General features: G+C 52.9%; 6 protein-coding genes and 1 non-coding gene across 7 annotated transcripts; 5 read left to right on the forward strand and 2 right to left on the reverse strand.

Moving 5' to 3' along the window:
* Positions 1 to 102: 102 nt before the first annotated feature.
* On the forward strand, positions 103 to 3,265 carry CLUP02_09863 (uncharacterized protein; the record flags this gene model as incomplete). The annotated part of the gene is made up of 5 exons (XM_049288841.1): positions 103 to 271; positions 333 to 1,903; positions 1,964 to 2,289; positions 2,346 to 2,680; positions 2,739 to 3,265. 5 exons carry the CDS (start codon positions 103 to 105, stop codon positions 3,263 to 3,265), a joined length of 2,928 nt encoding a protein of 975 aa, XP_049145985.1.
* A 410-nt stretch (positions 3,266 to 3,675) lies between these two features.
* Positions 3,676 to 5,765, forward strand: CLUP02_09864 (uncharacterized protein; the record flags this gene model as incomplete). The annotated part of the gene is made up of 8 exons (XM_049288842.1): positions 3,676 to 3,724; positions 3,795 to 4,200; positions 4,354 to 4,418; positions 4,524 to 4,569; positions 4,876 to 4,933; positions 5,057 to 5,096; positions 5,177 to 5,544; positions 5,589 to 5,765. The coding sequence occupies 8 exons, from the start codon at positions 3,676 to 3,678 to the stop codon at positions 5,763 to 5,765; spliced, it is 1,209 nt and encodes a 402-aa protein (XP_049145986.1).
* On the forward strand, positions 4,102 to 4,182 carry CLUP02_tRNA160. Its single transcript has one exon. It is a non-coding gene; the product is annotated as a tRNA-Gly (tRNA).
* A 1,944-nt stretch (positions 5,766 to 7,709) lies between the features above and the next one.
* CLUP02_09865 (uncharacterized protein) lies at positions 7,710 to 8,213 on the forward strand (the record flags this gene model as incomplete). The annotated part of the gene is made up of 1 exon (XM_049288843.1): positions 7,710 to 8,213. One exon carries the CDS (start codon positions 7,710 to 7,712, stop codon positions 8,211 to 8,213), a length of 504 nt encoding a protein of 167 aa, XP_049145987.1.
* A 352-nt stretch (positions 8,214 to 8,565) lies between these two features.
* On the reverse strand, positions 8,566 to 11,449 carry CLUP02_09866 (uncharacterized protein; the record flags this gene model as incomplete). The annotated part of the gene is made up of 4 exons (XM_049288844.1): positions 8,566 to 9,838; positions 9,890 to 10,041; positions 10,130 to 10,476; positions 10,963 to 11,449. The coding sequence occupies 4 exons, from the start codon at positions 11,447 to 11,449 to the stop codon at positions 8,566 to 8,568; spliced, it is 2,259 nt and encodes a 752-aa protein (XP_049145988.1).
* A 1,849-nt stretch (positions 11,450 to 13,298) lies between these two features.
* CLUP02_09867 (uncharacterized protein) lies at positions 13,299 to 13,766 on the forward strand (the record flags this gene model as incomplete). Its single annotated transcript, XM_049288845.1, has 1 exon — positions 13,299 to 13,766. One exon carries the CDS (start codon positions 13,299 to 13,301, stop codon positions 13,764 to 13,766), a length of 468 nt encoding a protein of 155 aa, XP_049145989.1.
* Positions 13,767 to 16,622: 2,856 nt separating this feature from the next.
* On the reverse strand, positions 16,623 to 18,534 carry CLUP02_09868 (major facilitator superfamily transporter; the record flags this gene model as incomplete). Its single annotated transcript, XM_049288846.1, has 3 exons — positions 16,623 to 16,869; positions 16,935 to 17,858; positions 17,921 to 18,534. The coding sequence occupies 3 exons, from the start codon at positions 18,532 to 18,534 to the stop codon at positions 16,623 to 16,625; spliced, it is 1,785 nt and encodes a 594-aa protein (XP_049145990.1).
* Between the last annotated feature and the right edge of the window lie 1,868 nt (positions 18,535 to 20,402).

The following is a 20,402-nucleotide window of genomic DNA, read 5'->3' on the forward strand; positions in this document are numbered from 1 at the left end:
TTTCGACCTCCTTTCTATTCAGCTACAACGCCACTCGCGCAGTGCCAGTCCTATGAGACTACCTTCCTACACTCACACAACCTCCTAACTATCTTTCCCATCATGGCAAATGTACATGGGACAGTTCTTTCCGGCATTGGTCCGAGAGTCGCGAAGAAAGAAGAGGCTAGGGCGCTGGGTGTATCACAGTTGGAAATCGCCAAGCCTGCCCTTCATGCAGATGCGATTGGAAGGACCCAACAAGGTCTGCAAGAGTGGGTTGCTAGTTTGAGTGAGTATTCCGGGCTTTATCAAGATACATTTCTCTTCAGGCTTTGCTCACATATTATCAGATCTTCTGAACGAGGCACCGAAGTCCCGAGAGATCCTTGTCGGTGTCATAGGTGAAACTGGTCTGGGGAAGAGCTCCCTCATCAACGCACTTCTCGGGTGCAACATCGTGCCAACCAGCAGCTCAGAAGCCTGCACGGCAGCCGTTTGCATCTTCGGGTGGAATGATGACGTCTCCAATGGCAAGAACTTCCGTGCTCATATCACGTTCAAGTCTTACGAGACAGTCGAAGCAGAACTAGATGCACTCAAGTACGAGTTGAGTGACCTGGAGGAGACCAGCCACACCCAGGGAGAGCACCCAGATCAAGAATACGAAGAACGACGTGCTCAAGCACAACGGCAGATGAGAAATGTCGCCAACTGGTCGAGGCTCAGTCTAGAGGCAATCAGAAAGTCATCTCCAGCACAGATCATTGCGAATTCGTCTGCCTTTGCTGACATTTTTAGAAGCGGACGAGGCGATCGGGCAACGAGCACTTTCAAGCTCGTCAAAGCCGTCAGGAGGAAAGAATTCTTGGCCATGCTGAAGCCCTACGTCTCCAGTTCGAAAGATGTGGCATCGGCCACAAAATATTGGCCTCTAGTTGAGCAAGTGGAAGTTTTCCTGAAAGCTGATATACTCAGACACGGCGTAAAGCTCGTCGATTTGCCAGGTGTGATGGATGCTCTGGAATCCCGCGCCCAAATCGCACGCAGTTATCTCTACCGTCTTGAGAAGAGGATCGTTGTGACACCCGCAACGAGGGCCGCTGACAACAGAGCAGCGGCTGACCTTGTCCTCTCGGAGCGAGAGACTATGTTCTTGGACATGGATAACATGCTCAAGGGTGATTCTCTTTGCGTTGCCATAACCAAGACAGATGACATTGATGACTTGGCCGCGGAGAGCGAGTTTCCTACATCAGAGATACTTAATATCTGCGACGAAATCAATAGACGCGGTGGAGATGACGATGATGAAGAAGCAGAAAGCGGAGACGATACCATCTATGGCAATGCCGTGGATATGAGTTGCTTAGCAGGTGAGAAGCGTCCTCGTGCTGACGACGTACAGGGCCGAAGCGCCGTGAGACAAAGAATGGACAGTGATGGACCAGACTATGATCTGTCCCATCTCAGCACGGGAACACTCAAGTCGCTTCGCAGGCAGAAGTGCATTGTGGAGCGAAATAAGATATTGAAGCAAAGGGTGACGGATAACCTCTTATCCACCAGAAACAAGAACAAGAAGTCGCGCGCGTCAGCATCAGCTGATACTCTGCCTTCAGTCTTCCCTGTCAGCAGCAGAGCTTTTCAGGCTTTGAGGTTGAGAGACAAGACAAGCCACTCTGATGGGTTCCCCGACCGACACTCTACTGGCATCCCGGACTTGGAAGACTGGCTACACCAAGTTTCTCTCCCGTACCGTGAAGAGTGGGTAGATGGAGACATTCACCATATGCAGGTCCTCTTTGATGCTGTGGATGGATGGAACCAGAATGACCATCATGCAGCGTATCCAAGACTCTCTAGCGATCAGAAGATCGAATTGGAGAGCAACATGGTCATTCTCTGCAATAACCTGAACGAGGTAAGTTCATAAACGTTTGAGTTTGAGTTTCATGTCAGTGCTAATCTTCTACATACGAAGTCTATGAATTCTAGAGTTCGCGCCACAATTCAGAAAAATCTCGCAGCCATGCAGCCATTACGGAAACTCTCTTTGAAGAGGACCCATCTTGCTAGACAATCTAAAGCAAAAGATCAGCCAGAGCTCGAGCGAACCGTCGACCTGTTTAACCGAGCAGTGAAGGGGTGGGAAAAGAAGAATCCCAGAGCAAATGTTGCTGCATCTTCACGACACGAGAAGACCTTTTGGTCTACTTACCGAGCTTGCGTCAGGAGAAATGGTGGTCCTTTCATTCGTCGTGCAAAGACCGGACAGCCAAAGTCTACTATCTTCTGGATTGAGGACGTGTAAGACTCTCCCCAATGTTTATGTCGCCAGGTGATATGTGTTGACAATCCAGCAGGTCTCATGCTTTCTGGCAAGGCCATTTTGATCAATGGGCCTATGAATTCACTCGTCGAATCCCGACATTGAAAGGGAAGATCCGAGGAGCGGGTCTTAGAACCCTTGCTGCATGGCTAAAGGAGCTTGACGACAACGATTCGCTCCCAGACTCGTTCCGAGAGCTGGTGAAGGCTAGCGCCTTCAAGCTGGATCACCTCGTCGAGAAGTATGTGGCAGATGTGCGTGAGCGCGTCACGCAATTTCAGGCATCATCGAGAGCGAAGAGAGAGCCTGTACAGAGGTCTTTGGCGTTGAAGATGAAGCCAGGTTTCGAGGCGGCGATCAAGCACACTGGTATGTCATATGACAATGCAACTCTCATCAAAAAGAATCGCGACTGACATTGAAGCAGGCAAGGGGTTGATGGCGAAGCAGATAGAGGACGTAATCAAGCACGCAAACGATGTCGGCTTCACCATGTTCGAGACGGTACGCAACGACTTGGAGAAAGACCTCACAGCAGACATCAGGAAAGTCTCTGCAGACATCTCGCATCTTTGGAAACATCCCCAGCATGGCTGTGGTACGCTCATCAAGGCTGAGCTGAACCGCATTGCGAAGGGTCTTTGCGCGAAGAAGACTAAGACGCAACCTTCGACGAGGATGAGCAATGTAACTCGACAGACGCTTTCCACCGTCATTGCCACTTGGCGGTCTGAATGGGCCAAAGTCTTCATCTGCCTTCCCGGTGCGCTTCCTCTGGACGACTTCGAAGAAGCGGCGCCCAACGAGGCTGATGAGACTGATGGTACTGTTGAGGAGGAGAGTCAGGTGATAATTAAGAGAGAGGCCCTCGAGGACGTCAAGGAGATGCCCATGCTTTCGGAGGACGAGAAGAAGGCATTGCTCCCAGATGGCATCAAGTCGGAGCCGGCTTGATGAATCGGCATCTGAATGGGGAGTTTGAGAATGAGTTTGGGGGATTTAATTTCACGGGGATTCTGCTTTTTGCCTTTCTGTTTTGCTTCCACTTGCGAGGCGGCATCGTCGCATTTTCTATCCTGCTACATGGGAGCATCGAGGCTATACTTCGCCTCATTCTCGCAATGCTATTGAAGCTATTCAGTAGCGGATCTACGGTAGCATAACTGGGGGCACCGAGACTCTCATAGGTCCCTCGATCAGAGGCAGCGTTGCTTTTTTACATAGACATAGATATTTTTGAAACCATGAAACTCGCCAAAAGTTTTTGCATCTAAAATGAGTGTAAGAGGCTACGAGCAGGACTTTCTCGCCGCTTACATCCTACCCCCTCCAAAAGCTGCAGCCATACTTGCCAAATAGCCCTTATGTACCAAGGACTCGAACGTCTCAAAGGCATCGAAGTCGTGCAAGTAGGTCCGAGGAAGCTTGAACGCAACATTTCTGCTTCTCTCATCACGCCCCCTTACTTCACAACCTCTCAAAGCCAACATCAAACCACAAACCGCACTTCCCGAAACAGAACAGCGAAGGACATTTTCAAGACCTGAAGGCTGTCAACCACAATACCACAACTTTCCAAACCCTCATCATTCCCAAATCTCAGCCCCACCATCGACCCCATCTCTGCCCCTCCATGCATCCGTCCCTGCCCCGCGCCCCGCCCCTCAAAAATCCTCACGAAAACCCTCATCCTCCGCAATAGCCCCCCTCCCACGCAACAATCAAACAAGAGCCCTCTCCCTCGCCCTCGTCCCCAACCAGAGTCGCACCAAGCGATTCTCAATCATCCAGCGTCGATGGTTTAGTGGTAAAATTCTCCGTTGCCATCAAGCAGCGTCGGGGAGCCGGGGGTTCGATTCCCCCTCGACGCAATTCTTTTTTTTGGGGTTGTGAGTGCTATTACATGTTGGACGAGTCGTTTTTTAAGAATTCGATATGGATTCAAGTACTAGAACCTTGGTTTGATCCAATTGGAGTATTCCAGACGCGGTGGTGGGATCGTAGTTCACGTCTTGAGAGATTTATTGCGTGATGATCCATAGGAGCAAGGGGATTGGCTTGCTGAGGGGTTACTGGTCCCGTCCTCAGGGCTTGATAGCATCGGTTAGTGATTACTTGAGAATTAGATATTTGAGAATTTCGGTACGCATGTTGAGTGACTGTGTCGGTATATCTAAAGGACGGACAAAGGTAGCCTTGATTGTGCGTTTAGGTGTAAGACGCCACGGTGGTCAGCACGCGCAACCCCTACAAAAGGCGTGAGATGCAATCAGCAGAGACTACATGTACACATCATTTAGTCCTCTTTTCTCGGATCGAATAACGTATCAAGGCCATTTTACCACACGCTTCAAACGATATGTATGTGTTTGCTTGCCCTTTCTCCTTGCTGAAACTGCCGTAACCTGCGGGCCGAGGAGGCACATTGACGATAGTAAGACCCCAGGATGCTAGGAAGGGCGAATAGAATATACGTAAGAAGACAATACTTGCTCTCTGAGTGAGATGTATAGTAGGATAGAGTAGAGTCGGCTCAAAATAGAGTCGCCTAAGAAGCCATCAAGCGCGGCGAACATCACATTTTTGGTACAACGACATGTCATCAATGCGAGTAGTCGGCAAGTCAGATAACAAACTAACAACCCAACAACATCCCCCGCACGCAAATCCTCCTCTGGACAATTTCACATCTGCAATGTTACTCGAAGAAATTGAGCCTAAAACTTCTTGTTAACATCGGACAAGTATCAAGAACTCTATGCCCAGCACTTTCTCGAGCCAGGTTGTAAAAAGCAGACATCCAAAAGGGCCCCCGCGCGTCGCGCGCAACCCGTCTTAAACCCACAGACGTGATCAACAATGTAGATCACCAAACCCAAACCACACCCACGGGTCCCTTCTCACGCGAGGATGTATCTCAAGCCCTTCCCGCCGATCTCACAACCCAGGATGATCAACTTCAGCCCAACTTCAAATCAAGCCCGACCCTACCGGTAATCCTCTCAGCCCTAGCAGACGCCAAGCTTACCACAAGCTTCAGCCTCAAGTTCTCCTCCCCCAGAGATCTCCCCCTCCCATCCCATCTTCATCCTCTCTGCACCAATGATAGCTACATGAATGACATGACACCAACACCGACCTACAAGCCACGTCCACTAACGGCGGAAAGATCCGAGAGGGACAGGCCGGATCACCAACCCAAGGGATCTCGCGCGACCAGACACTTGACAGAGGTGGGGAGGACGAGCGGGTGCTAATTGCTGACGTAGTGACCCAGGAATTAGATACCATTAGTCTACTCTACCTACTCAACTCCCAACGCCGTCATCACGGCGACGTAAAATCAGCAAGACAACATCACATGGATGCCACACGGCGACAGAAGACGTGCGGCTCCGCAGCCATCTCCGACAATCTCGATCACCCGGGAGCCTTATCCGGGAAACTCGACTAGCCCGCCGGACCGAAACGACAAAACCATCCCAAAAGTACGGATACTTTAAATAACCCACCGTTCATACTTTTCCCGGCATCCCCCAAAAGATAAGCACGGCGATGTAGAAGCCTCATCATCTCACTTTACACAACATCGCGCAACAAGGTAGAAAAAAAACATGGCCGATACGATAATCAAAGAAACTTCATAAACTCCACGATAAATGAAGACGAAAAAAGCTTTCACCAAGCGCACCAACCACCCCGCAACCTCCTCATCCCACGCGCGCATAACGCCTAACCCGCCCTGACAGTCTCCGTACCTCCATACACACCTTCGCGCAGACACCCAAAAAGATGAGATGAAATAAAGCCACTATCCGCCCACAGGATGGCCCCTGCATCCCATCATCCCCCCCTCCAGCACGTAATCGGTAAGTCTTGGCTTCGAAATCAAGCAATTCATTCCGTATCCCAAACGTAAATAAAATCAAGCCTCTGTGCATCTCCTGAGCAATAACGGCGATCCTGGGGCCTGCCTTACCGCAGCATCATGCTGTCATGGCCAGGTGTGAATCGGTGTTGGCCCGTGTGCTCTGTCATGCTATCTATCTTGTCTGTAGTCAAGCACGCCAAGCAAGCAAACATGGACTCCAACTCTCATCGGAGAAACCCAACAAACAAAGTACCTTCACCTTCATAGATCCAACAAAGGAAAGATAATCTCACGAAAATAACAGCGGGATAACAAGGAAACAACTCAACCTCCCTAGTAGTAGACAAACAAAACAAAAACCCACGAAAAAGGCAAGTAGACATGCGACAGAGACGACCACCCCAAAAAAAAAAAGTGACAAAAGCACATGTCAAGTCAATCTGTCGCGGCAATCACACTTCAAATCTCCAAAGCCCGAACCGCACGCCTAGCACCTAGCACCTGCATCAGCACCCCCCCCCCCCCCGGCCTAGTCGGGATCTGGGGCCGGACCGTGGCCTTGCTTCATCGCTTGCTCGTTCTTTTCTCCCTCCCATGCGGATACTTATTTGATAATCCATTCTGCGGATTACGGATCTACCAGGACTCGCACGCGCACGCACAGCCAGATTTGAACAGGCCAAGTTTCCATTATTTGTTTGTTTAGTGGAGGCTATCTACCCAAATCTAGACCCACCCTCGTCTCGCGCTTCCCAGCCCTCGACACGGACGGAGCTGTGGTGGGTGTGGAACAGTGGACAGTGTGGGTTCGAGAAAGCGGCCCTGAAAGACTCCCCTGTTCTGGGCCCTACAAGTATTGCCTGCTACGTACATACATAATAGGTACTACTACTCCGTATGCAGATGCTGACAGCTGGAGAGATCCATTCAGGGCAAGGGGGGGGGGGAGTACTCCGTAGACATTGGACGGAAATCCCGGCTTGGCAAAGAAACAAAACGGAAAAAGAGCCATTTCGTCCCCGCAGGACCATCAGCACCGGCAATATCGGTCTTTGTAACTGTGCTTCGCCGACGCATGAGCCATCAGGACTCTCATAACCATGACAGACGACAAGCTTGCCTAGTATTCCAGTGAATCTCTAAAATGCGCGGCATCATCGTTCCGTGTCAAAAGTGGCTCCGATACGGGACACCCGGTGCCGGAAACCCATCAAACCCTCCGCCCGAACCGGCTCTCCTCAGACCTCACAGGCTACAGCCGTCGTCCGGAGGATACCGAAACCGACCTGACAGCCAAGCGGCCAAGAGCCAGGCGAAAAGAAGCACCTGTTGCTGGGCATGCGACTCTCGATTCAGGTGTCGACAGAAACCTACTCCATCCAACTACAGAGCCCATGGCCGGGCTTCCTGCACGGCCATGCAGCTGCATGTCCTCTGGGAGTGGGAACTCCCCTACAGCTGAAATGATGAGGGTGTCGGTGATGGGAATCCGCAAATGGGCGAAAGTGGGAATTCTCTTATCGCGTCATGCTCGCTTGCCCCAGGGCCTCGGAAACGCTCGCGGCTGGCCCCCCCTCCCTCGTCCAACTCGGCTCCGTTCCCGTGCCTGAGAGTTCGTGTAGATCAGCCCGTTCAGGGCACTCGGTTCGGCTGGTTGGTTTCTCATCCCCTCCGTTTCGGTTTGGCGCGCCGCTCATCTCCCCACACTTGCTCCGTCCCTTCATCTCACAGCTTCAACCACGTCCACAACAACCTCCGGGCCATCCTATTCGGGGGAATCATCATCAATCGTCGTTGTCTTTCTCGCGGAAAATATCCATCGTACTCTTGAACATCGTTTCATCTTTCGTCTTTCCATTCGTCGCTGGACTACTAATCTCCGCCTCTTCTCGCGTCTCATTGGTATCGGGATTTCATCCTCTGCGCCTTTCTCCGTGCGTCAAATGCTATTGTACAGTTGTGTCATTCCGTAAAAACGTCTGCTCGCTGTGTGTTGGAATCGGAAAGCCCCCTCCCAGACGCCGGCCATGACATGTCATCCATGGCGTTATGCCCTGACCCAAAATACTCCGAATAATTATCCAAAAAATCCCCTGCTCTGTGTTTGGCCTCTGAGGTATCATTGATCCCAATCCCGACAAACCGGTGTAATCGCCTTCGTTTGCCTGCTCGAAGGGGCTTTTTTTTCTGCGGCCGTCGCATCGTAGCGTCCTCTTCTCGAATCACTAAATAAGAAAATATTAAGAAAAGTAAGGAATGCCACTTGTCCGTGGCTCGTCTGATGGCGAAGGTCGATACAACATTACGACCATGGTGATGAGTTTCGCTAAAGAAGTTGACAAGTCGATCAAAGTATCTGCCACGCGGTACTTTGCCCGCTCGACTAAATGAGCGAGAACTTGGATTGCGGCATGTGGCCCAAGGCTGCTGCCAAGGCCGAATGCGAGTCGGGGGCATGCTCTGTGTAATGCATGTCCTCTTCGAAATAGGGCAGCACCTTGATGCCGCAGTGTTGTTGGAAGAATTGAGTCCCAATGTCATATCGCTCCCTGCATCGTCTTTCCCACGGATCGATCTTGAGTGGGCTGTGGTAGCAAAAGGTGTTGTGCTCTGCTCCTCGCACTGGAAAGACGAGGCCGCCATCCTTCATCGCAGTCCATAGTTCCAAGGCCTCCATCCTCGTATTGTCGGCGTTGGGCCAGGCTGCTTGCATGAGCTGAACAACAGCATATCGCAAAGCCAGATCCTCCGCACTGCCTTGTCCGTGACGACCTGCTATTTGCCTTCGTAGTGGCTGGAGTTCGGAGAGCAGTTTCTCGAGTCTCTCGGGGTTGGCGTGGTTGTAAAAGATGGCCAAGTCGATCCACGTCCTGGCTACGTAAGGGTGACGCCGTCCGTAGATGGCTTCAAGTTCTTCGGCGATGGTAGGAATGCAGCCCCAGACAAGCTCCGATAGTGTGATCGGACCATGCTTCTGTTGCACCTCGTATAGTGTAGAAAATGTCTGTCGCAGGGGATGCGAGCGTTCAAAGTTCGTCGATGAATACGCCGCCAGGTACTTGCACAGAGCAGTCATCATGCCCGCGTCGCGATGCACCATTCCCAGCAAAAGTTCCTTGATACCTTGTGGTGATAGCTGTTTGAGATCCATCTCCAGTCGTTTGAATGCCTTCATTAGTTGATGACCGCCCGCGTCGTGTTCGCCCATTTCGAATTTCTTGTTCGCATCAGCAAACATGTCGCTTGATCCCGCACCCCATAACATAATCGATGTCCATCCGACCTGCTTGTCAATTTCGACCTCGAACTGGCGGCAATGCAAGAATGCTTTCCGCATATTCCCAACAATCGTCTCCTGCGCTCGGAGCAGGTCTGGTGATCGCAGATAGCCCGGAGCGGGCGGCGGTGTCGGTGTACGACATCGCACATATGACGGGAGCTGAGCTGGCGTTTCAAAGTCGACAAGATCGTACTCCGTCACTCCCTTCCTCTTGAGATACGTGCCCAGATTGACCACTCTACCGTTTCGAACGAATTCGGACACTTTGCCCTCGGCATCGCGTTGGAACTTCATAGAAAGAAGTCTCTTCACTTCGTCCTCGGTGTTGTTTTTCACGAAGCCCCACTGAGAGAATCTGGTCTTGTACATCTTCGGCCTACGACAGTGAGATGAGATGAAGGGGCGTGGATCTGGAATGGATACTTACGTTGCTTGGAAGCCATACTGATCCGCCATGATCTGCATGACCTCTTTCAGAGGACGGCGTTCTTCCAGATACAGATGCTTGATGGTCCCCTTGAAAGACTCCCATGCCTCGGCAGGAACCTGCTCCCGAGATGGCCGACTGCCTGTCGCAGGCTTTGGAGTGGGGGCAATACTGGGTGCTCGAGCATGACCCTGCACGATGGTTAGATGGAACACTTTATCAAGCCAAGAAGAAACGTACTGGGAATGATGTCGTAGGCGGAGGGCCAAAAGGCGTTTGCATCACACCCGGGGTGCCGGGCATGAGGCTCGGGGCAGGTGTCGGTGCTGGGCTGAACGTCGACGTCGCCGGGCTGAAGGGTGTGGGAGCAGGACTAAATGCGGTAGTAGGTGGCGGACTGAAGGCGTTGGCATTCGGGGGTGGGCTGAAGGTATTCGTGGTTGGTAGTGAGTTGAAGGCATTTGCAGGGGAGCTAAAAGCGTTGGCAGCACTGAAGGTTGTTGCCGACTGATTGAAGGCATTAGATTGGGAAGCGAAGGGTTTAGAGACTGCGCTGAACGTGTTTGGTTGGGGACTAAAGTTGCTTGCTTGGGTTGCAAAGTGCTTAGTCGTCGTATTGTTGAAGTCATTCGTCGTCGGAAAATTGAAGGCGTTGGCTTGTGACTGAAACCCCTTGTTTGACGTATTGAGGAAAGGATCTAGCTGACTGAAGTCGGCGGTTTGTTGTTGCTGCTGCTGTGCCTGTTGCTGTTGTTGCTGTGCCTGTTGTTGGTGTTGGTGTTGGTGTTGGTGCTGATGTTGCTGTGGTTGATGTTGCTGCTGCTGCGGTTGATACTGCTGAGGCTGATGGTGGTGCACCTGAGGAGGAGGCGCGGGGTTCGAGGGACCAGCAGCAATAGCCATACGACTGTTTCCATCTCCAAATCGTGAGTCCGGCGTGAACATGGGAATATTAGAGGGTGCGCGATCCAAAACTGGCTTCGTATGTCTGGGCACTGGAGGACGATATGATTCCGGAGCACGGAAGAAAGTGGGCGTGGCCGGGCTGTGAGCGACTGGACTTGTGATTCTACTCATTCCTGAAGAGCTCATGTTTGCTGTGCTGCCGTGCATGCTGCCAAAGTGTGCCGACGATGGGCTCGCTATTGATGGGCTTGCGACTGAACTGGCCGGGCTCATGATCCTATTACTGCTTGGTGGTGCGGCGCGAATCCCCTCAAAGCGCGCAATCAAGTTGGACACTCCGGCAGGGGGACTGAATTCATCGAGTTCCATTCCTTCATCTTGCTGTGGCGCGCTGTTCATCGAAGACCCAGCGTCGAAGCGCGCGTTCTGCTGCGCGACTGGTGAAGTCCAGTCCATAGATGAGTCGAAGTCCCTCCGGACGGAATCTTGCTGCGGCGGTGGACATGTCGAGGGACCGCCAAAGTTGAGCGGAACACCGAACCTAGAATATGCTTGACCAGATGTGTTGAGGGCGAGGCGGCCATGCTGACTGCCTCCGTATTCTGATCCAGAGGGAACACCGCGGGGTGGTTTGTCCCCAGAATGATTGAACATCTCGGCCGCGTCCCGCGTCCCCCGTGGAGCAGAGGTTCGGACCGCTGGCTAGAAAGATGTCAAGACTCGGGACGAGTCAAAGCTCCTCGGTAGGACAGGTGCCTCGTGTCGTCGTCGAATGCGATTCATCCAAGAAGCCCAGCGCGCTGCCCTGGTGGCAAGCATCAATTGCCCGTCAAAATGGAGGGGGTGCCACTGGGCCTTCAAATGAAAGACGAGAGCGTGGGAGGAGACCAGACAAAAGTGCCCATGATCGTCGCCACATAAAAGAGAAGGTCTCGGTCACTCTGGCTGCCAAGTTAAAAATAGAGCGGCAGAGGAGAAAGCGTCATGGCCCAGTATGGGTAACGAGAGGGTTCGAAAAGATTAAAGACTGACTGAAGGGCCCCCCGACAGTTGACACAGGTCGAGGTCAGGACGGGTCAGGAACAGACAGGTCGGGTTAGGATAGGACGGGAAGCCAGAGCTGGAACTGAACGGGCGGAACGACAAGCAATGTTGTCTTGTGCAGTAGAGAGAGATATGGGGGTGAGATGGGGGGGACAATGGACGGGGGAGCCGTTGCTCCAGGCCAGTTCGTCCGTTCAGTTTGGGCTGGTAATGGTAAAGTGAGTGGTAGGGCTCCCGCTTCCTCTCTTTCTCCCAGTCTCTCTCTCTCTTTTCCTTCGCGGCCTGTCTGTCTCTTTCGCACACACTCTCTCTCTCTCTTGGTCGAGAAAGACGAAGACCACTTTCCGGTGTTGAACTGGCATTGGTCGGCGGTCGCCAAGTTCCTCCGTGTGGTGAAAGCTGCAGGCAAAAGTTCCTTCGCGTAATTTCCTCAACAAGGAAAGCGAGCGTGGCACATGGGTAGAACAAGCCCGTATCCCGTCCCTTCGGGTCTCTCTTTTTCAGTGATAAGAGGGCCTCCCAGCAGCCAGAACCGTAGCTAGGTCCGTGGAGCTGCGCGAAGGGAGGGGGTAAAGAAGCGTTACATAGCCAATGGCTGTTCAGACGGTCTGGCAGTCCGGGCGTCTGCTAAACGAATGGGGAACCATTCACAACGCCTTTTGCTGGTCGGAGCGGGCGCTGGCTACCAATTCGACCGAGAGAAGCAAGACGAGTTGGGGGGAACCCTCGATGGCGGATGGGGGGCCTGCCTTTGCTATCGAAGCTGGGGGCAAGGCGGTTCGTCCTTTGATTGACTCTGTGGGTACATGCGCACTCCCTCTGTCCCTCACGCTCGCCCTACTGCGTGTGTATGTGGGTGTGGGTGTGCCTCTCTCCAGCCTCCGCGCCCAGGAGAGCCCTGGGATTTCGTCCAATGTGCCCGACATGTCGACATTGATACCATGGGCCTGTGCGAAAGTTGTCGACGGGTAGGCGACCAATTCCAATTTCCAGGGTGGCCAGGAGGCGGGGAATAGGCACAATGGTGCCACCACTGTTCTAGATTAAGAAGGTGAAAGAGCGTCCTGGTCGGCCTAAAAGACGCCAGCGACCGAGTCCTGACTCAGACCACCAATCATCGTGCCTGTCTGTAGGTATCCTATCAACTAGGCCCTCCCCCTTTTCGGAAAGGCCGTGGTGAGAGAGCCAGAGAGACTAAGAGACAGCGTCGCGAACTGTCACCAACCAAGCATCAGGTTCCAACCGGGGAGCCCTCCGACATCTCCCTCGGCCCAGGTCTACATCGCAGATGAGATTCAAAGAGCGCCGCCGTCCGCCGTCAACCATCATGGAGGATGGACGGCTTGCTGCTCGCTTTTGGCCCTCCCCTCGTTAGCCAAGCAACCAAGCCATCGGCCTGGGAGGGAAAAGCTGGGGGAGCTGCCGCAGGGAGTGGACTAACGCCGTAGAAGCATGGTGCATGTTCCAACGGCCTTCCACCAAGCCAACCTGGCACTCCTGGTTCCATCCGATAAGCCATTTGGTGAGCACGGCCAATGATCAAGGTACTGTCAGAGACACACCCGAACAGCGCCGCTCCAAACTAACCCGTCTGGTCGTTAAAAGGTCGCGATCGCAGGTTTTCCATTTCAGCTACCTTCAAGGGGCGGGCGGCGGGACTGGGCCAAGGAACGGACTGGGGGCGAGTTTCCGCGGAATGGCCGCAAGACAAAGCAGATCTCTGTCTAAGGACGCCACGATTCAGACTCGAGTGCCATCTTTTAATTGGAAATTGCCATGGCATTGGGCGGCTCCTGTGGGCACTGCCGAGCGGCGGTCAACATGCTTTCGGCCGGTTGCACCGCAGGCTCGTCCGTGCTGTCCTGTCAAAGCCGAGGCGTGGCTAGTGGCTGACTTTGGTGGCTGCTCTCATGCTCGTCCATCATAGGGCATAGCGTTAGGCGTCTTCAGCCTCTTTGCAGACCACAGGAAATCCGCTGAAAGCAGCGAGAGAAGTGCGGCGTAACAAATGGTAAGTGAACGGTGAGTGGGTGACAAGCCCCGAGATATGAACCGCAAGTTGCGAGATGCCGAAAACATTTTCCAACGGAAGAAGAGATAATAGGTACCGGCTAATGTTCTCGAATTTTCGACCCCAATATCCGCGGAGCCAAGGAGATCCCTGCAGTGCGTCTCACTAGCACGAACAGCCGGCGACGGGCTCCTTGCTAACCTAAAATAAAGGTGACCTGACATGAAATGTCAGTCAATACGCACGAAGTAGCAGTTTGTTGTCCGAGCTGCGGCTTTGAGACTGCAGCGGACCTGGGCTAGCCAGAGGTGGTCTTTAGCATAACGCTCATCGGGCAGCTCATAAGAGAGAAAGTCGTCAAGAGCTGACGCTAAGCGGCATGCTCCCTCTCTACGTGGGTCCCAACGGCAAGGCGAACAGACGCCGACGGGTCCACACATGAGAACACTCCATCAAGTAGGCCCGAGGAGTCGGCAATGTTAATGTAAAGTGACGCGAGCCAAAGCACGACTTCTGGAGTCCAAAGTCGTGCTTAAAGTCGTGCTCCAGCAAAGATCTACCCTGGAATTGTTGATGGCTGGGTCCATGGCCCGGGGCACGCGAGCCGAGTGGCTCTGAGGGTTCGTGATCGCCATTGGAGTCATCCACTCCTCGGAAGAGGCCGATTGTTTTTTTTTTCAACAAGCATAGACATCAAGTTGGGACGCGGTTGTAGTATCTGGATGGGACAATAAAGATGTTGCCTTAGCTGTCGATGACGCGCTTCGGATCGATTCGAATGCGCATGTTAGGATGTGGGTGTGGCAGCCATCAGGCGACGAGACAGCTTTTTGGGTTATCTTTCGGTGCCATCGAATCAGCTCAGCTCACACTGCGGACTAGTAGGCTGCTGACTGACAGACCTGTTGTGCCATGATAAGTCGGGGTATTTGGAAATGCGAACCTTTTTTCCAAATACTTGGGTCCTGGTCGTTTGGTTGATAAGGAACTACAAAGTTCCACCATGTTTGCTTTGGGAAGGTCGAACAGGGTACTTCGGTCAGGTATCCGTAGCTGTTGGTTCTCAAAACCTATGCTAACCGATCGGGCAGTCTTTTTCTGCTGTGCACTCCTCACTCACCGAGGTTGCCGGTAATATCGACGTAAGTTGATGCGGCATTTCATCTAGCTCGAGAAGGGTTGTTCGCAGCGGCGACGAGCCTGGAGATAACTCTAAAACTTGGCGTCTAGGTCGGTACGAGAAGAACAGGCTTTCTTGGACGAGTAAGCCGAGCCGCAGGGCGGGTGTAAGCAGTCAATAGAAGGACGCGAGACGGCACGATGCAAAGCAACCCCAAGCTTACTCCGCGCCAACGAACCACGAGAGCATCCGTGTTTGCATGGACCTGAAAGGTGCTGTAGGCGAAGTCTTTATGTGGATTCCATTGTGATTGTCGATCTTGTCCATCTGCTGCAGCTGAAGCATGGGATCTGGGGTCTTGGTCAGCTCATAGCTTAGTGATACTTTCTAGCCGACGCAGACGCCTAATGCATGGTATTGCTAGTCCAATGTATCGAAAGAGGAGCAACGTGATGTTGGTGTCAGTTGACACAGATAAGAACAGGGCAAAGCACTTGACCTTACCTGATATCCCAGAAATGTCAAGATGTTCAGCGAGGCAGCGGTGTATCCTAGGTCGAGGCATCAAGATCTGCAGAGTACAACTTCTTCTGTTGCTATTCAGGCTTGGTCAAGCCAAGCTTTGTTACGGCTGAGATCATCGTCTACTCTCCTGATGACACTGGGTGATGTGGACAAGAATCTTGCGTCGTCTGCAAATCTCTATACCAAAACAGAATGACTGTTGTCTAGGGACGAACGATATGCCTTGTTGTAGTCAACAGTGGCAAGCAGTCATTGGTCCGGGAGAGCCTCGATGACTCCAGATTGGGTTCATTGCTCCGCGATTGCGTGGCACGCGTGGCTATTGACGAACGAGAGGCCGTGAGAGGCATTCGAAACGTCGTCTGGCGGCACATGGTAAGCGCAGGGTCAAAAGTTCCGGCGATAGGCGTTTGGGGTCTTGTCATGGTGCAAATGGTCAGCACATCGGTTACTTTGCAAACCAACGCCAGGCATGTCAGGCGGAAGGACGCCAGGAAGAGGCGAGGATAACAAGGCGTGGGGGTCGGCGTGTCGTTGACAAAGAGACTGAAGTTGGATCATGGATGAAGCTCAACAAGGTAGGGGTCAGGACTCAGGAGGGTGGAGGGCTGACGATGGATGGACCCTGAAAGGCGACGAGGACGTCGAAAGAATGAAACCTGAGGTGACAACTGAGAAGAAGGCAGGTAGCCTTCGATGGCGTTCCATGATTGTTCTTGAGATGGAAGGAGCAACGAGACATATGTTCCGGGGAAGGTACCCTGCCTCCACAAGGGAATGGCGGAAAGAGGAAGGAAGTAATGGCAAGTGGATATACCTGTAGCTCCCTTCAATGTGGTCCTGCCCATGTATTCGTGATAGATCAGCCCTTGGCATCATGGCATGTACTTTGCTTCACTTTGTGTCTTCGGTAGTCCATATTCGCTCTGAGACATCATCTGTTATCATTTGTAGACGTGAAATCCTAATGCCCAGCCAAGACGCCAGGGCTTTCTATCATCTTTGACCACGCAGTCACAGAGCAAACGCCTCGTCAACGTAGACAACTGGGCCAAACTCTACCCATAGCTACTGTTGGCACTCGTTCCCATGCCATCGAAAGGCATCTTTCAGACCCCCCTCTTTGCTTACTTGGAAAAGCCGTCACGGATATCAACAAATCGCAGGTATCTATCCTTGGCCCATCGGCGCGATCTCTTGCCGAACATAATCATCGGCAGGCTCAACCCCATGATGACGAAGCTGAGAACCCCAAGGGCGATGAAGCAGTTCTCCATACCCGAGTCCAGCCAGTAGCTCGCCACAAAGGTGAAGAGCATGGCAATTGTGTTGTTGATGACGGCCACACCTACCATGCCTTCCAATACCATTTCACTGCGTTGTCCTGTCAGCCACTGCTCTGCCCATCATACCGTCAACTCTGAGAGAGCAAAACTTACGGGAAAGAATCGGCAAGATACGCCAAGCTCAAGTCTCCGGCACAACCGTACCCGAAACCGATAAAGCCCAATCCAACATACGGAAGAGGCCAGTCCCAGCCTCGCGCGCTCCCGATGCCGAAAAGCCACATGCCCGTCGGGAAGATCACCGTGCAGAGCGCCATCAGATACAGCCGAAACTCAGACTCCATGACGCCCTTATTCCGCTTGATCATCCATAGCATGAACTGATCACTTCCGTAACCACCGTAGATACATCCGATCAAACTTCCAATCAGCGTTGGCAGGTTCATGTTACCCACGGCAGCCGCAGAGTAGTTCCACGGCGGGCCATACCACCAGTCCTCTTGGACCGTCAGGTAGAACGTCAAACAGATGTTCTGCAGACCCCACTGGAGGCCCGCGTACCATACCGCCGGGAAAGTAAAGACTCGGAGGGTGTGCCAGAGGCGGAAGAGATACTGCTTGAATCCTGTGCCCTGGAGATTCGGCGCCGGCGTGATGATGCGGATGCGGTCCCAGTACGTCTTGCGACGGGAGTAGGAGAAGGCCATGCGGTCCCGCGCGGTAGTCGAGACCATGGATCCGTGGTCGGTGCCCGTCGTCGTCTCAGCGAGATGCGGGGTCTGCTGCTTCTCAGTGACGGAAGCGTCTTGGCCCGAGGTTGGGTCTCTTTCAATGCTGACGGAGTTTCTGGCTGATGCCTGCGCCGAGGTCTTCTCTGGCACAACAGTGGCGGCAGTTCGGTTACCGTCGTCTACGGGGTAGCGTTCGCCGTTGCCGGTAAGATAGCGATCTCGGTTGAACTCCGTCTCTTCGAGGCCAAAGTAGATGACGATCAGACTGATGCCGCAGATGATGGTGCCCACGTAGCCGATCCATCGCCAGCCGAGACCGCTTGATACGTATGCGCCGATGAGTGGCCTGCTTGCGTTTAGCAATCACATGTCCTCGCATCATACCCGCCAGTCAGAGGACAAACTCACCCAAGGTAGGTTCCAATGGCAGTTGCAAAGGTGTAAATACCAAGCACACTGCCAGTCTGGTGTTCAAACCAGATATCGAGAAGCGACAACTGCACAGTAGCCTCGCCGACAGACTCAGCAGCACCAACAAACAGCTGCGACCAAACCACGCCGCCAACATTGGTGATGCGAGCATACCAGATGAGACCACCAATGTTGACAACCATGGAGATCAGATATCCCAGCCGGCGGCCGTACAAGTGCACCAACGGCGAACTCAGCAGGGTCCAGTACCCAATCGCAATGAACAGCACACCGGCGCCGGTGTTGAAGGCGTCATAGCTGATTCCGTACTCCTCATTCACGCCGTCCGCGCCGGAACCCGCATTATTGGAGGTGGCAGCTGTGAGACCGACAATGTATAGCACAAGGCACGAGTGCCAGATCTTGCGGGCCAGTGACCATCGCAGTGGATCATTGGGGCTCTCGGTGGGCTGAGGCACAAGGACGATGTCGCCGTGCTTCAGGAGCGAGGCGTCGCCCGGTAAATTGTTGCCGTTCTCATCGTAGAGTCGTCGCGTGCCCGGAATGACTTCGGGTGCTGACGTTGGTGTTGTGATTTGTGGAGCGGCCATCGGGCAGTTGAGAATAAACACAACTGACGTTGCTTATCGCTTAAAGTGTAAGTTTTTGGTCGTGTGCTGTGCGGTTCTGAGTCGCGTGTGCGGTGGGGACTTCAGCCCTTTGGATGACTGGGTATTCGGTATGTGTGTATAATCACTTCTTCTCGTGAAGTTCGACGCCTCCAGCGTCGTTATTGCTAGCAGGGAAGCATTCCGTCTTTGAACAGTTGTGGAAAAGGGAGGGAAAAGAAGAAAGATCTCTGAGCGCGTCGCACTGAAAAGAGATGGAGAGAGACTGAATCAATAACAGATAAAACTCTTATCTCTAGCAGCAAAAAAGATCGCCTGAGTGCAAGTTTTGACCTGAGATGGGGCGGGCCGACGGGACGTCATAACCCTTGGAACCAATTGAAATTGGTGCCCAATCATCAAATGGGGGGCCATCGAGATGTTCGCGTACTCCGTAAGGCAAGGTACCCGTAACGTTGTAATGTGGTAGCGGCATCCGCAACGGTCTTGTTGCCGTCCCATTTCCGATGTATCATATCAGCGCGGTCTATTCCTTGTCCTGGCAGTCCTGCTAGTAATGGCTTCGGCGGTTGACGCAGTTTTGTTGGTTTTCCGCGGCTTCAGACTTGGGCGTAGAACGCTTGTGGTCAAAGACCGTTTTGAGGCTCATTTAGACTCGAGAGTCAATGTTGCTGAAAATTTCGACATGCCAAGCCCAGAAGACGGGGCATATGCCGCTTTGTTCACATCCCGCCGGTTAGTGCCGTGAAGAGGTTCGGCCTCTTCTCGGTTTGTGTAGAATTCAACATAAGATAGCTAACATCGGCGTAAGGAGACTTGTCAGCTTTCGAACGGCAGACGGTAGAGCATCGACTCAACGTCAAGCAAAACGACTGTTTGTAAGTGAAAATAGACTGCCTTGCTCAGCCAAACCTAGCATTTGCCAGTTCGTTTCATTGGCAGGACGGCAGGCGCAAAAGTTATGCTTAGCTCATCAAGCTACTTTCTAGTGCAAATGTCGTGTCTAGCCTGTGACGCTGTCAGTGGTAGTTCAATGACGGAAGACGACACACACTTAGGCAGATCTTGGACTCGGCAGACGTTAGCAGAGGTGCAAGAATGCCGTGATAAGAACGGTCGAGAATGTGGCGGTGCGAATAGGTGGCTGTGGTGGCGTAAGCTGCAGCCACACTTGGAACACACCACAGGTGATCTGCAATGACTTTCGTCCTCTTGAGCGAATGGAAGTGACACGACAAGGCAACGAGATAAGTTGAGTTGTTATGATTTACGCGGAGACACACTGCATTGCATCTTCTCGGCTGTGCAGGTCCAAGCCTCGTAAGGCGTCGGTTTGCAAAGCCGGGATGCCAATCAAGCATCCTCAGTCACTGGTCAGTTCCCGCCGGCGATCGACCACCGGAGCCGGGGCTTCTCCAGATCCCAACGCGGCCAACTGATCTTGGATGGCTAGCCGATGTAACGATATTCGCGGCCTCGGCCACGTCTGTTGTCTGTCTGGGCTTTTGAGAGCTGCATGAAGTGACGTTAGCATCCATCTAGGGGAGGGCTATCGAAAAGCAAACCGTGGGGCAATCGCAAAGAAAGCAGCGGACGGGCGGGAACTCGGGCGTTCCACCTCCTTCCCAAGATCCGCCCGGGGGAGCTCTTTCTCCGGGAATTTTTGGAGGAGGAGCCCAGATGGGGGGAATCACGAGCTACCATTGGGTCAATCAGTGGTTTGTCCCACCTCGGCCCGTGACCCCATTCGTCACGTGGGAGTTGACGTAAGTCATAATGACAGAAAAGGGACTTTCACCTCAGAAACTGGGGGCTATGGCACTCTCGGGCACTTAGGGGAAAGTGTTGGC

This window comes from Colletotrichum lupini, chromosome 5, assembly GCF_023278565.1.
Source record: "Colletotrichum lupini chromosome 5, complete sequence".
Taxonomy (NCBI): domain Eukaryota; kingdom Fungi; phylum Ascomycota; class Sordariomycetes; order Glomerellales; family Glomerellaceae; genus Colletotrichum; species Colletotrichum lupini.